This window comes from Rosa chinensis, chromosome 5 (genome assembly GCF_002994745.2).
Source record: "Rosa chinensis cultivar Old Blush chromosome 5, RchiOBHm-V2, whole genome shotgun sequence".
Taxonomy (NCBI): Eukaryota; Viridiplantae; Streptophyta; class Magnoliopsida; order Rosales; family Rosaceae; genus Rosa; species Rosa chinensis.
Window position 1 is genome coordinate 88,679,553 of NC_037092.1, and position 14,415 is coordinate 88,693,967.

At 38.1% G+C, this 14,415-nt stretch overlaps 2 protein-coding genes across 2 annotated transcripts; one reads left to right on the forward strand and one right to left on the reverse strand.

The window, feature by feature from the left end:
* Positions 1-5,670: 5,670 nt before the first annotated feature.
* Positions 5,671-10,595, forward strand: LOC112202760 (serine/threonine-protein phosphatase PP2A catalytic subunit). Its single transcript, XM_024343764.2, has 11 exons — positions 5,671-5,978; positions 6,843-6,899; positions 7,169-7,252; positions 7,547-7,618; positions 8,041-8,112; positions 8,210-8,250; positions 8,729-8,795; positions 9,267-9,458; positions 9,597-9,686; positions 9,775-9,882; positions 10,096-10,595. The coding sequence occupies exons 1-11, from the start codon at positions 5,892-5,894 to the stop codon at positions 10,159-10,161; spliced, it is 936 nt and encodes a 311-aa protein (XP_024199532.1). The 5' UTR covers positions 5,671-5,891; the 3' UTR covers positions 10,162-10,595.
* Positions 10,440-13,167, reverse strand: LOC112202759 (phytoene synthase 2, chloroplastic). The gene is made up of 6 exons (XM_024343763.2): positions 12,804-13,167; positions 12,566-12,616; positions 12,171-12,343; positions 11,822-12,057; positions 11,543-11,735; positions 10,440-11,387 (listed from the first exon to the last, which is right to left on the reverse strand). The coding sequence occupies exons 1-6, from the start codon at positions 13,132-13,134 to the stop codon at positions 11,226-11,228; spliced, it is 1,146 nt and encodes a 381-aa protein (XP_024199531.1). The 5' UTR covers positions 13,135-13,167; the 3' UTR covers positions 10,440-11,225.
* Positions 13,168-14,415: the final 1,248 nt, after the last annotated feature.

The window sequence follows — 14,415 nt, forward strand, 5'->3', positions numbered from 1 at the left end:
ACCTTTAACCTATCCCAATCACCCAATGGTAACTTTATATTTGTTATTACACTGTAAATTACATTCGTGCATTGATCATTGAAAGATAAAACTTCATTATATAATAGAAAACAAGAGAAGGTTGGCGACACTGTCGTCTCAACCGAACCGATATTGCGATCGATCTAAAGCCAGGAAACTTATAATCGCAACAGACATCAGACCGGCAAACTTTAATACTTGGGGTCTTGATTTATTAATTATGTTTTTATTAGTTGAGAGTTTGGTGATTGTTTGGTTATGATTATTTCAAATATAGGGTTACACTAATTCACTGTTATTTAGTTCAAATGTCAAGTTGTTCTCTACTTTGTTGGACGAGAAGAAAGAGTGTAAAAGAAAAATAATTTTAAAGGATGATCATAAACTCGATCAGTTTGCTAATTGCACTAAATCATGGTCAAATAACACAAATCTCAACATGTTGCATACAATGTGTGGATATATGAATTTTCTTTTCTTTTTTTAATATCTCAAGATGTCGTAGTATCTCCTAACCAAATTCCAGATAATCATCGCAAAGTATGTGCACTCACTGACATAAAGAAAAATAATAAATACAAACAATGAAAAACCAATGAATTTGCTAGTTACACCAAATTATAACTATCTGACACTAATTTATAACTAAAACGCAGTATGTCAAACTATGTCTTACTCAAACAATAGATAATCATCTCAAAACTTGTGCACATGATTATCAATAGGAAAAAAGTTCAAGGGCGTTCACTTCATACAACAACTACTAATCTACTATGGTTAAAAACACCAATTTTCAAACAATTACCATAGGTATTGATACAATGAGAAGCTATCGTTTAAATGTTAGAGAGAGAGAGAGAGAAGCTATTGTTTAATCATGTTTATATCTCAAAGAAATTGAAAATGTATGTCAAAGTTTTAGAACGAGATACGCACAACCTAAATATGTATAACTAATTGTTTAATCATGTTTATATCTCAAAGAAACTGAAAATGTATGTCAAAGTCTTAGAACGAGATACGCACAACCTAAATATGTATAACTACATATCAAGGAATTATGGTTCATATGAATCATTTTCTAAACAAAATTGAGTTAAAAAGACATAAAAACTACACTGAGCATATGGTATAAGTGATAGAGTGAGACTGAGAGAGGGAGAGGAGAGCGATGAAGACGGGGGTCAATGGTAGGTTGTTAGGGGTCGATATGTGGGGACTAGGGGTTGATATGTGGGGGCTAGGGCTGGGTCGGTGGATGCGAGGGCGTCAATGGCCGGTCGTGGGGATGACCACCGAGGTCATTCTCTCGGTTGCGGACGCGGAAGTTGGGGTTCACATAGCCGATCCAGATACGAATCACTTGAAGGCTGGGTGATTGGTGCACCGAGGATTACAACCGAGAGAGTAGCACCTGCTCAGGGGATGAAGCATTATTAGATGAGGAATCAGAGAATTAACAAGGAAAAGAAGGGAAGCAAGTACTTTGAAATTGTTGAGAAGGAATGCGATGAAGAAGAGAAGAAGGGGATGTTTATGAAACTTGCTAAGGAGAAGAAGCACAATCAAAGCAGCTGGATATGGTCTGTTCCAGCTGCTGTCATTGGCTGTTTTGCAGAGAACATCGATGATGTAAAGAAGAATGCTACTGCAAAGAACACCGATGTTGCTGCAAAGAACACCGATGCTGCCGCAAAGAACACCGATGCTGCCGCAAAGAAGAATGATGATGTTGCAAAGAAGAACACTTATGTTGCTAGCAAGATGAAGAAAATACATGTTTGAAAATTTTACAAATCAATGGTTGAATCAAAAGAAAAATAAGAGAAGAAGAGAATTTTTGGGGCAACCCTAGGTCTACATTCATGGGATGTAAAAATCATTCATATATCTTCCTCCGGTTTTAAATAAAATGCCAAAATAGTTGGGAGGACCGCCAAAAACTCAAGCGTTTTTACTTGTTTCCGGCTCTGTTACCTGGTTGGATACCGTGCTGCTTTGACTGCCACCAAGTGGAGTACAGATCCAACATCATTCTAGGTGTGGTTGAGGGAGCGAGAACCAGCTTTCAATACTAGATTCAAGTTTACTTTTGGTATGTACGGCGTTTTCAAGTTCCGCATCACTTTTAAAGGTTTCCATAAATTTTCTGACAAACTTATACGGGGCTTTGAACTATCGGGCCAAAGATGATGTTGTGGGAGAAAAGAAGCAAGGCAAAATTCATGGATGATGCTCCAAGCAATAAGTATGTCAAGGATGAACTAATTATGAGTGTTGGGTGCTTGTTATCTGAAGAATCACAAATTCTAGTTTTTAAACAAAACTAAGTTTTTGTTTTTGTTTTTTGAGGGCAACGGAAGACTAATCCATTGATGAAAATCATAACGACCTCACTCGGTCAAGCATGAAGGGTACAAACACCCTTCATATTACAACGCAAGTTCATCAAGAACTCAAAAACCAAAAGGAAATTCAAAAAATTAAAGGTCAAACCAAAGAAACTACCAACAAAAGCAAAAGAAACCTAAAAGCAATAACCCTACAGCTGCCAAAGTGTGACACCTCCTTGAATCAGTTGACGCCTAAGACTCTTCTGGTGTACGCCGCCCAAAACAAACAAGCACCATCACACCCTAGTAGGCATAAGGGATCCTCTCCAAATCAGCCTGGGAATCCGGCGGAGCTATCGCTCCCCCAAGCCGTCCATGCACACTGCTAGGACCATCCTCAGTAGAGACCATGGACTCGGAACCACCACACACAGACACCGTCGCCTTAACCTTGTTTCTATGTCCTCGAGGCCTGCCCTTCTTCTTGTACACCTTGGGAGGCGACGTCACCTTCACCTCCACCAAACCATAAGAGGAGAATTCCAGCCATAGGTCTCCCGGTTGCAGAGTGCCCGGAACCAGAGCTAAACTATGTTTAGCTCGTTTACCATCATCCACATCCTCCTCTTCCCTAGGAAGACGCATCCCAACCACAGGAACAAGAGTAGAGGTACCTTCAGTCCCAGGCGAAGATTCCACATCCGGGAGAGGACGAATCTGCACTTGTTTCTTCTTCAATAAATTAGGAACCTTGAAAGTCGAAAGCAAGGAAGGAGAAGGCTGAGAATTAGCCCTAAACACGAGCCCTGGGAGAGCTGGCCCTGGAGCCTGCTGCGAACCATCTTCCACCACAGTGTTGGTCTCCGCCACATCCTCCCTTGGACACCTCTGTCCTCCATGATTCAAGAAAGCACACAATCTGCACCTCCCCAAAAGTCGCTCATACTGAAACCTCAAAGTGAGAACGTTGGTAGGCGAAACCCTAACACGACGATCCAAACTCACCGAGTCATTGATGGCCAAAGTAATCCAAACCCGAGCATCACCACGCCGGATAGCCGATTGATCCACCTCCAATACCTCACCGATCGTTCCTCCCACTAGCCGGACAATGGGTTCTGTCAAGATACCTGGTGGAAGACCATGAATCCCAACCCAGATCCAAACAATGTCAAGCTTCACCTCATCAATTGCTGAAAAGCCATCGTAATCGTTCAACAAAACCATAGCACGCTAAAAACTCCATGGCCCCCCTTCTTCACCCGTACAACATCACGTTCAAGATTGAACGTAAACAGAAAACGATCCCCGCATGGTTGGACCCCCACGGTCCCCGTCAGTCGCCACATTGACCGCACCACACTCTGGAAAGAATCCAAAACCACCGCCCTACAAGTGTTGAGTTTCCCCACCAAGTAGAAGCGACGAGCAAGAAACTCCTTCCCCGGAACCCTAAGGTTTCCCAGGTCAACTGGTTCCTCACCCTCCCTGAGCGACAATTTGGTCGCTAGCTTGGCCGTCATGGAAGCAATAGTCGCTGCCATGAAGCGGGGCGCCGCACAACTCAAAAACTCCAAACCCTAACCCTAGCAGAGCGAGAGAGATAGGGGAGAGAAAGTCGCGATATTACGGGAAAAAAATCCTGGATCAATCTAACTTATTATTGCAATAACTTAAACAAAACTAAGTTTGAAACTATGTTCGTCATTTATAATAGTAGCATTTTGTGAAGGAGATTTTGTTATTCAAAAAACATAAAGAGATTTTGCATTTCTAAAAAAAAATGTTGATGAAAATGATTATTTGAACAGAACTGTCCGTGACAACAAATAAATCAACAGAAATTAGGTTGATGAAATTGGTATAAAAACTACTTTGGAATATTGGAATTAAAGTTTGAATTTGAAGGGAGTTGTCTTTGAACTGAATGGAAGGAAGAAGAGATAGTGGCATAACTCGTGTATAATAATACTGCAGCAGATTCTTGTATTGATGAACAAGTAACATAGGTACTAGGAATGAGTAGTCTGGTCCTTGAAGCTTTGGAGAGCCTTCATGGTCTCTCAGGATTTTATTGTTCAAAAGCACTCTTATAGTGGGAGGAGAGCCTTCATGCTATCATCGATTGCATATCAAAAATTGACTAAAAAAGTCGAAGCCTGGGAGGATTAAGATGCATTGGTATTTTATTGAAAGGAAATGAAGCTGTAAACAATATTAAATGAGTACTTCTACTACGATAGGAGAAACAAATAGAGACAATAGAGAAAGAGAGAGAGAAATGGAAAAAGAAGTGACGGAAAAAAGATGGAAGACGACGGGTGGCCCAGTCATGTTTTTCTGCTGTTTACTTTTTTTGTTTGTTTAGCTTTAGAGGGACAAATCGGAAAATAAGAATTTACAAAAATCAAGAAAAGTATACATAGCAAATGTAGAGGTCTCAATACCCATAATTATTTTACTTATGATAAAAAATATTTGAGTTAAAATAAATTTCAATAGATGAAAGGCCGGAAGTGCACATACATACGTTACATACACAGAGATTACTAGTACCATTCACTAATACAACTGATGCTCAATTATTTCAAATAGCCTACAAACTATTCTAGTTATGCTTGCACAAAATAAGCCAAGTTAAATTACCTTTTGCCTTGTGGTGCACAAGAAAATTCATTACTTGATGTAAAAACAATAACATTATAGCATGCAAGCTCGCAATAAAACCTACAATCAAAGAACAACTTTCTCGTTGCCCTTACCCTAGTGGTTGACGGAAAAGTGAGTCTCAAGAGGGTATCTGCTTCCTTTGCAATTTTTATTCTTGTAGGGTTCTTGTTTCTTGCTCCCAGAGGACGCCCCTTTTCTATTTTGTCGCAACATTCGCAGCAGTCTCTGTCTGCACCATGGTGCCATCATTTGCTTCTTGAAGTCCCATTGATCTAGCACCAAACTTGGTACTGACTTGGGAAATCTTGAAAACTCATGAGGTCCCCTAAAGGGTCCATTCTCCAAAAAAGTCCCCTATAGGGCTGGAGCAGAAGGAGCCTTCAGCTTCTTTTATGTTTTTTATTTAGTCGAAAATTTCATCTAAATGAGGAAATTCACAGTTTAAAAAAAAGAAGCGCATAATACCTAGTCCCTCACGCGCTCTTGAAGCCCAGTGTCCCGCCCCCCCCAATCAGAACTCGCCAAGCCCACAGATTACTCCAAACCGTCTCCAAAGCGCGTAGCCACCCCTCTCCTTCCTTCCATTTTATCGTTTCAAACTCCCAAAACCCGAAAATCAAAATAAAAATCCCAAAAGTGAAAAAAAAAGAAAAGAAATAAAATTCAAAACAACTAAAAGAGCCTCGGTCTCTCCACCACCGCTCCTCCCTTCTCTCTCTCTCTGTCTCTCTCTCAGAATTTCCAAGAAGCAAAGAAAAGAAAGAAGAAGGAAAAAAAGAGAGGAGAGCAGAAATCTAGGGTTTTCTGGATCTCCAGAATTAGGGTTTTCTCGATCCGCGAGACGGTGTCGTTTTGGGGTGGAAGACGATGGATTCGGTCCCGTCGAACTCGCTTGGGAACCTCGACGAGCAGATTGCTCAGCTCATGCAGTGCAAGCCTTTGTCCGAACAAGAGGTACCGTCGCCTCGCTCACTTCCGTTCATCATTTTCTATGTGTTCTGCGCCTTCTGTTTCTTTTTCTGGAATTTTTTTTGGGTTATTTTTGGGAATGGGATGGATCGGATTGTGATTTGTTAGGTTTCTTGTGCATTTCTTTGGTTTTTTGGGGTGTGATCTGTGAATTTAGCTCAATTAGGGATTTATGGGGACCGATCTAGGTCTGGGATTGTTGATATCTTGGAATTTTAGGTTTGTGAATCAGATCTATGGAAGTTTTGCTTGTTTTCACATTGGGGGTTTCTCGAAATGCGTGAAATTCTTGATCGGATGGAACCATTCTTGTGTTCTTTAAGGGAAATGTGGGGTCAGATCTCCTTCGGAGATGGGATTTGTGGAGAAAAATAAAAGTTTGAGTAAAAAGAGGCTTCTTAGACTGCAAATTTTGAGTGTGGTTTTGGCTCATTGATTGCGACTTTATTGCGTGGATCAAATTGTTCAGGATCGAAGATGAAATATTCCTCATTTGGATAATCATCTGTCCTAGAACTTTAAAGTTTCTAGAGCGGTGTCGCAAAATAGGAGGAAATGCATATTTTTTTACACATTTTCATTACTCAAGCTGTTGGGTTGTTTAATGATAATAATACCAGATTAATGAGACGGGTATATCTTTAAGTTTTCATATTTGATGTTTCTGCTTGAGTGTTTGTGATACTAGTGGACAACCATTGTTTTTGTATCTTGCTCATTGTCAAGTTTTATATTTGTTTACTTACATCTTTTGTTTAATTTCCTGGTAATTTCTGTAGTCATATGTGTTTTCATCCTTCATCCTTCATTCATCTAAATCTTTGGTCAACATATTTGTTTGCTCAATAGGTAAGGGGGCTCTGTGAAAAGGCTAAGGAGATATTGATGGAAGAAAGCAACGTTCAGGTTAGCCTTTTTAGTTAATTCATTTTTTTTTCTTTATATAATTATGTGTAACTTCCCCAAGATCTTCATTCATATTGTATACTTATGCAATGATATTGTTAACTAGAGCTTTAAGTTGCTTAAATCACAAACTCAAGGATTACTGGAAAGTGTGCATATGGTTTTCTTCCGTTTCCCCGAGTGTTTTGGTGTTCACTTCTGGCTTTAAAGTTATCATATATTTTGCTAGATATATAGGTAATTAATCTTTTTGGTTTCACGCATTGCAGCCTGTGAAAAGCCCAGTAACTATTTGCGGTGATATTCACGGACAATTTCATGATCTTGCCGAGCTTTTCCGTATTGGAGGAAAGGTATTTGTTCTGATTTGAGCTATTTAGTTATACTTATGTTTGGTCCAAGGGAGGGTGTTTACAGGCCAGAGCTGTTTACAAAGATATGTTATTGTAATGTAATTTTATGGCATGTGTAAAGAAAGTGTTTTAATTTAAGGATGATTAGTGTAATCATTTACTTTAGTGTATTTAATCAACTCTAAAAGTGTATCTGATTGATCTTCTTGTGATTTTGATGTTAATTTGTACTTGGTATTGGGTATTTCACATTAATGAAAATAATAGTTTTTCTTCTTGCAATTTTGCTTGTAGTGTCCAGATACCAATTATTTGTTTATGGGAGATTATGTGGATCGTGGCTATTATTCCGTTGAAACCGTAACTGTAAGTATGAGTTTTTTGCTTTTATTTCCTTTTCTCTCAATAAGGTTCAGTTATTAGTTTGGGTTCCCCTTTTCTTGTCATTGAAATAAAAGGTTTTTTGGAATCTGGGACAAGAGTTATTTGGTTAAAGCAGTTGGGGATTTTTTTCACTGTATTAAATTACGGTTTTTAGTTGAGCACGGTTAATTTTACTATAGCGAGTTGGATACATGTTGAGCCTCAGCTATGTGGTCCCCCAGTTGACCTAATAGGAGGCTAGAAATTTGGGGATAATATGAAGATAATGAGACTGGTCTAAGTTGTGTTGCCCTTAAGAAACTTAATGTTGTTATGATGGAAATTTCTCATTTTCAAGGCTGCTTCATCTTGCCTTTTTGACTCATGTATATTATTGCTCCTGAATCCTTTATCTGTTAAATCAGCTTTTGGTGGCCTTGAAGGTTCGTTACTCTCAACGTATAACTATCCTAAGAGGGAATCATGAAAGTCGTCAGGTATGTTCCCTCTCTCTCTCTCTCTCTCTCATTATACGGTGTTATTGTTGTATCAGGTTGTTTATGATAATAATGTCTTAATATTTTTCCATTGCAGATTACTCAAGTTTATGGTTTTTATGACGAGTGCTTACGGAAGTGAGTTTCTTAGCATCTCTTGCGTTGTTGATTATATTTTATAACTATGATGTTGTGTGGAATTTTATTTATTTATTGATTTTTCAATAGGCAAGTTTTGTGTGGCATGTCACATAACCGAGAACTCTATTTTTCATTTGCGTAGGTTCTGTTTAAACATTATATATACGTAATGTGTCCTTTTGTTTAGAAATGAAGGCATTGAGCATCGAATATTAAAAAATTAAATATTTACAACTTTGTTAAGAATCAGTTCTTGGAGTCTATTAAATTAATCAAGTTTGAGATGTACATTACATTACAGAATTGTAGTGATTGTTGCTCGTTATAAATGTTGATGTCTTCGGATGGGATGGTGTTTGGTTGCTCCAGTCACCTAAGTATTTTATATTGACTCACACTTTCCTGTCCCATCAATTGGTTTTATTATATTTTTCAAGCCTGCAAACATAATTCATTTTTTTGTTTCTATTTGCAGGTATGGTAATGCCAATGTTTGGAAGACCTTTACTGATTTATTTGACTATTTTCCGCTGACAGCTTTGGTTAGTATAATTTTTCAGTTATTTATGATGCTTAAATATTTAATGTAGTTTAGTGGGCCAACTCTGTTTTGTTTGTTCAAGTTAGTACTCCATACAGCTGTGAAATTGTAATTGTTTCGGTTGAAGATGCACAAGTCTGGAATTTCTGGTTGCATGCTAATACCATCGATTATGTTGCTACCATCTCAATTGCATTAGGCCCTACTATTATATTGCCATGTTGAAAGTTGTTTTTCTATTTGTTTGTTCTAGCAGAATAGGTGGACCGCAATATGCCTGTTGATGCTAAATTTGAAATCATACATCTTAGTAGGATTGCTTTACAGCTAGAGTTTCACCTGTCATTTTGGCAACTCTGTTGGGTCGTAGGTGACATTTGCCATGTAAATCATTGTTGATTGCCTAAGGTGCTGGTGAAGCACTCTGATTCTTTTCCCATATGCTAAATTTTTCTCTTATTAATTTTTGAAGGTTGAATCTGAAATCTTCTGCTTGCACGGTGGACTTTCTCCCTCAATTGAAACCCTTGATAACATACGTAATTTTGACCGTGTTCAAGAGGTTCCTCATGAAGGTCCCATGTGTGATCTTCTTTGGTCTGACCCGGATGATCGCTGTGGCTGGGGTATCTCTCCCAGAGGTGCTGGATATACTTTTGGCCAGGTACTTTATTTATGTATTGAATATCTTTTTTTTTTGCTCTTTTTTTTCTTTGTTGGGGGTATTGGGTTGAAATTAAATTGGCTGGGTCTTTATAGTTCCAACAAAATTTTGATCTGCTTACTCGTATTATTTTAACAGGACATATCCGAGCAGTTCAATCATACCAATAACTTGAAGTTGATTGCTAGAGCACACCAGCTGGTCATGGAAGGTTATAACTGGGGTCATGTGAGTATCGACCTTGTTTGGCTGCGTTGGCAAAAGGTTTATATTTGGGAAGGAAGACTTGTATACTAATTTGTTTTCCTTGTGGCAGGAACAAAAAGTTGTCACCATATTCAGTGCACCCAACTACTGTTACCGCTGTGGAAATATGGCATCAATCCTAGAAGTCGATGACTGCAAAGGTCACACATTCATTCAGGTTGGTCCCTCTTCTTTCTCTTAATCTCTCTCATTTCTCTGCCCCCACCCCACCCTACTCCATGACACACACACATGCTGACCATAAAGGCATAAAGTGTAGGTAATGTGTGACAAACTATTCAACGATCCTACATGTTCATTTGTTGTATTAATTGCCTGTATGCACAAATTGTATGGAAAGAGTTTGAAACTTTGTTTTCTTGTTTTACAGTTTGAGCCAGCTCCAAGGAGGGGAGAGCCAGATGTTACCCGAAGAACACCTGATTATTTCCTATAATTGAACTGTCAAATCAGTTGCTGAATTACCTACTGCTGCCTGCCTGCTAGAAGGTTTATGTGTTGAGGGTTCTACTAATTTAAGATATAACTTCACGATAGTGGTGGTCGATTGGAGAAAATCATGTAAGATTGGTAAGTGAGGCTTCCGTGAGTTGTGTTCAAGTTTCACCTAAGGAAGCAGCAGAGGTGGCGACACTGTTGCAGCATATGTATCATTTCCAGCAAACAATGTGGCATCTACTGTTTCGGATTTTTCATTCCTTTCCTTCTTTCTACTTTTTTTTTTTTTTTTTTTTTTCTGTATTAGGATGGTTTTTTGGGGGTCTGTAGAGGGACGATGAGCTCACTTCATATAATGGGTGCTTTTATAATTTTCCCCTTGGTACGAATGAATGCTACATGTTATCCAATAGGTTCATTTTATTTTGATTATTTCGTAGTTCAGTTCAGTTCATATAATGGGTGCTTTTATAATTCCCCCCCTTGGTACGAATGAATGCTACTTGTTATCCAATAGGTTCATTTTATTTTGATTATTTCATAGTTCAGTTAAGTAAGATCTTTACCCCTTGTTTCCTCGCAGACCATATTTTATTTCAGTGTTTCTGATTCTGAGGGTTCTTGGACCTAAGAGATAGAAGTTAAAAATGAGCGGATGTGCCAAGACAAGATGGTAGGCTGTTATTTTCTTATGCCCTTTATGGTTCAAAGACTTTGACCATAACCTGGTAAAAGTTTCAGTCAACTTCATCATTTTAAAAATTTTGATAGTGCGTTTATCATATCATCATATGAAGAATCGGATTTGTAAAACAGCCAGGTACATATTTGGATATTATTAATTATCTGTCTGATTTGATAGGGTCAGGTTGCATTTTTTTTGTTACTAAAGAGATCCGAATTAAGATCAATTCTTTTTAAAAAGTTTTTCTCAGATTCAAAGCCAGGAGCACATGCACAGAACTTTAACACTGGTTGAATGACTTGATTTAACATGAGTTATCATACATGAATACACAATATAGAGATATACAGAGGTGATACTACTGAGAGATCAAAGTATCAAAGTATCAAACTATGTGTATTAAGGGATTTTGTGTAAGCCAAAGGCAACATGAGAAGTTTCTTAGCTCTGCCTACATATGCTCTCTTTGTCAAGTTATCGTAATCATTTTCCTCAATTGCATCCAAGATGTTTCGATATATCAGCAGCGATGACCATACCTGCAAAAGATGCTGATTGTTAGATAATATGACAAGTGCAGAGAAGAAAATACAAAACCAACTTCTATAGGGATTGTCTTTATATGCCTAGTCGCCTAGTGGGCGTTGATTATGAAAAATGATTTTGAATGACGTGAATGTTAAAGGCTACATACCGGCCAACGGCTATCCTTTTCAAGTTGAGAAGCACCCTCCTCTGCCAGGTTGAAATAGAATCTCGCTCTAGTAATCTGTTCTTTCATGAACTCTCTCCATTGATCAGTGACCTTTCTTGAAAAAACATCGTCGTCGGATAACCCAAACTGTGCCAGCTCATCTTGGGGAAGATAAACTCTACCTCTCGCAGTACTAGAATAGAATAACAGGGAAAAAGATCAGGAACAAGGTCATGTGAGGAATTAAAAATTGACCATGAACATACTCAAGAAACTTACTCCTCCCCGACGTCTCTAAGTATGTTTGTGAGTTGATTCCCTATACCCAAGTAGAGTGCAGCATCATATGTACTTTGAGCAGAAATCAGAGAATCTGGTGCAATTCCCATTACAGGAACACTCATTAGGCCAACAGTTCCAGCCACATAGTAGCAATAGAGATAAAGCTCTTGAAAATTCTGATATCGGCATTTTCTTGTGTCCATTCGCATACCCTCGATCATGTCCCTAAAAGGCTTTAGTAGAAAAAAGAAAGAAGAAGATATTTTATGAGATCAAAATGACTACTACAAAATTTATAAGCAATCATTTTCATGAAATTAAAAATAAGCCAGCAAATTATAAGGACCTTAATGTCTAAGGGGAAGTTGAGAACAGTATGAGTCAATGCAGCATCAAGCATGTCATAAGGCCGTCCTTCGAAAATGTCTTCTAGTCTCTCTTCCCATCTATCAAGAACTTCAGAGTCCATGTGCCCAGAATTGGGGCCATCAACCAGTTCATCTGTTCTTCTGCACCAAACTGCATTTCGTTTTCAAATGAACATTTCAGAAATGATCAAAAACTGAACTTCGAAAGATTGACTTCTAGTGGCTACAAGACTAAACTAATCTTGAAGACAATGTTTTCTTGCCCAACTGTCAATACCACACATTAAAACTAGAACCCACCTGATCAATAATCTAGATTAACAGTTAGCCAGAAAGAATATCTCATTATATGAACTCAGAGGCAAGTTCTTACCATAGATTGCCCATATTGCCTTTTGACGCTCCTCTGTCATTAGCAAAGTGCCTGCATCAATAGAATCAACCTGACATAAATCATTGAATCTCTAAGAAAGCAAAAGTGACCAACTAAGAAAGCAAAATTTTGGCAAGCAAAGATCATGTAATATGCATATTCAAGTAATGAAATTAGCAAGTTTGATGGAAAAAAGAAAAAAGAAAAAGGAAAAAGAGGAAAGGGAATGAAATTGGACCTAGATAGAATGTCTTGGCATATTCTGCACAGATGGTCCTGCACCTTTCATACGCTTCTTCAAGAAAGCTTGGAACGAACTGTGGCTTTCGGCTAGTACCTCCATTGGCTGTGTTGTCAGTCTTGGATTGCCTTTGAACAATTTCTTGTACATGCAAATCAGCAACAGGAATGCCTTGTATTGACAGTTCAGGAAAAATCCGCGTGCTTCTTTGCTTGGGAGCTGTAATCACTTCAGCTCTAATTGTTGTGAGCATAGATTTTGGGGGCAGGAGTTTTCTATTGCTCTCTCTAATGTAAGGTTTTGGTGCAAGTGAAAATGTAGAACTCATTTGGCAATTCCTTTAGCACTTCTTTTCTAAAGGTCTTGAGAATATGATAGAAACATGAAATGACTCTCTTATATATATGTGTGTGTGTGTGTGTGTGTGTGTGAACAATACTCTCTCTCTCTCTCTCTCTCTCTCTCTCTCATGTGATTATCTTGCTGTAGCGAAGATTTGGATATACAATGCTGAATGCAATACAGATATGGGCGAAACAACCTAAATCTTGGATTTAAGTTCAAGAGTTCTTTTACCTCATCAGTTTCTTCCAACACTTATGAAGTGATTTTTACCTCTATAATTGGATTAAAATTTAATGTTAATATGGTAGATTGATTATGCAGTCTGTTACCTAAGAACTTGAATACAATAAACTTAGTTGGGTATGAGGCAATGACGTGTTTTACAAAGTGGGTGGGTGTTGTCTTTAGCTTATCTACTAGAAAGAATCATAACAACATTGTTTACAAAAGCTGTCCTGTAATGTGATATGGTACTAGAATCTTTCTTAGCCATTATGCCCCCTCTTGGTTCCATTTTGATGTTTTGTCCTTCAGTTGAGGTTGGATCCAATTGGAATTAACTATGTAAGAAAAGAAAGATTCCAGGCCAAGATGCATATAAAACATAAGTGAAAAACAAGGGTGAGCAGATTATACTAGTGTCATGTTGTAAGAAAGGGATGCTAAAGCTGGCCTGGGAAGTACTAAATAATTTAATTCACTTTTGAAGCTATATAATATAGTGATGCAGAACAGAGCAACAGTTCAAGCGAGTATATGATTATGGTGGGGTTGTGGCTGCTGCATTATATAGTAAATATACTTTACTGGTGACAGAATTGACCGAGTCGTAAATTTCATTCTGTTTTGGCCAATTATTAATGATAAGTGGTAAAATTGCTGCTTGTAGTGATGTAATTGATAACACCATTTTAACTTTTCATTTGGCAAGATCACATCTGATATTCTGAGGCTCACCTGAGTTTTATTTTATTGAGAATCAAACAGATGATTAACTTTTCTGCTACCTATAGAGATGAGGACAACCATGGCCATTCCAACAAGTTTCACATTTTGTTTTTGTAAAGAAACAGATAAAAAAGAGATGACTTGTTGTAAAATTACGCACAGATAAAGTTATAATAAGATAACTTATCCAACGGTCGGTGGCATTAACAATATTGGGCAGAAAGTACCATTACTTGACAACTAATGACATGTTTATAATGAGAGAATGATGTTTCGCACCAGAACATCAACAAACTAAACTGGTTTTTTGGGAGTC

Coding starts and splice junctions, on each gene's coding strand:
- LOC112202760 (XM_024343764.2), top strand. CDS start 5,892: ATGGATTCGGTCCCGTCGAACTCGCTTGGGAACCTCGACGAGCAGATT. Junction 8,796..9,266: donor ATTTTCCGCTGACAGCTTTG/GTTAGTATAATT, acceptor TAATTTTTGAAG/GTTGAATCTGAAATCTTCTG. Junction 9,459..9,596: donor CTGGATATACTTTTGGCCAG/GTACTTTATTTA, acceptor TTATTTTAACAG/GACATATCCGAGCAGTTCAA.
- LOC112202759 (XM_024343763.2), bottom strand. CDS start 13,134: ATGAGTTCTACATTTTCACTTGCACCAAAACCTTACATTAGAGAGAGC. Junction 12,058..12,170: donor ACTTCCCCTTAGACATTAAG/GTCCTTATAATT, acceptor TTTCTACTAAAG/CCTTTTAGGGACATGATCGA. Junction 11,736..11,821: donor CTTAGAGACGTCGGGGAGGA/GTAAGTTTCTTG, acceptor ATTCTATTCTAG/TACTGCGAGAGGTAGAGTTT.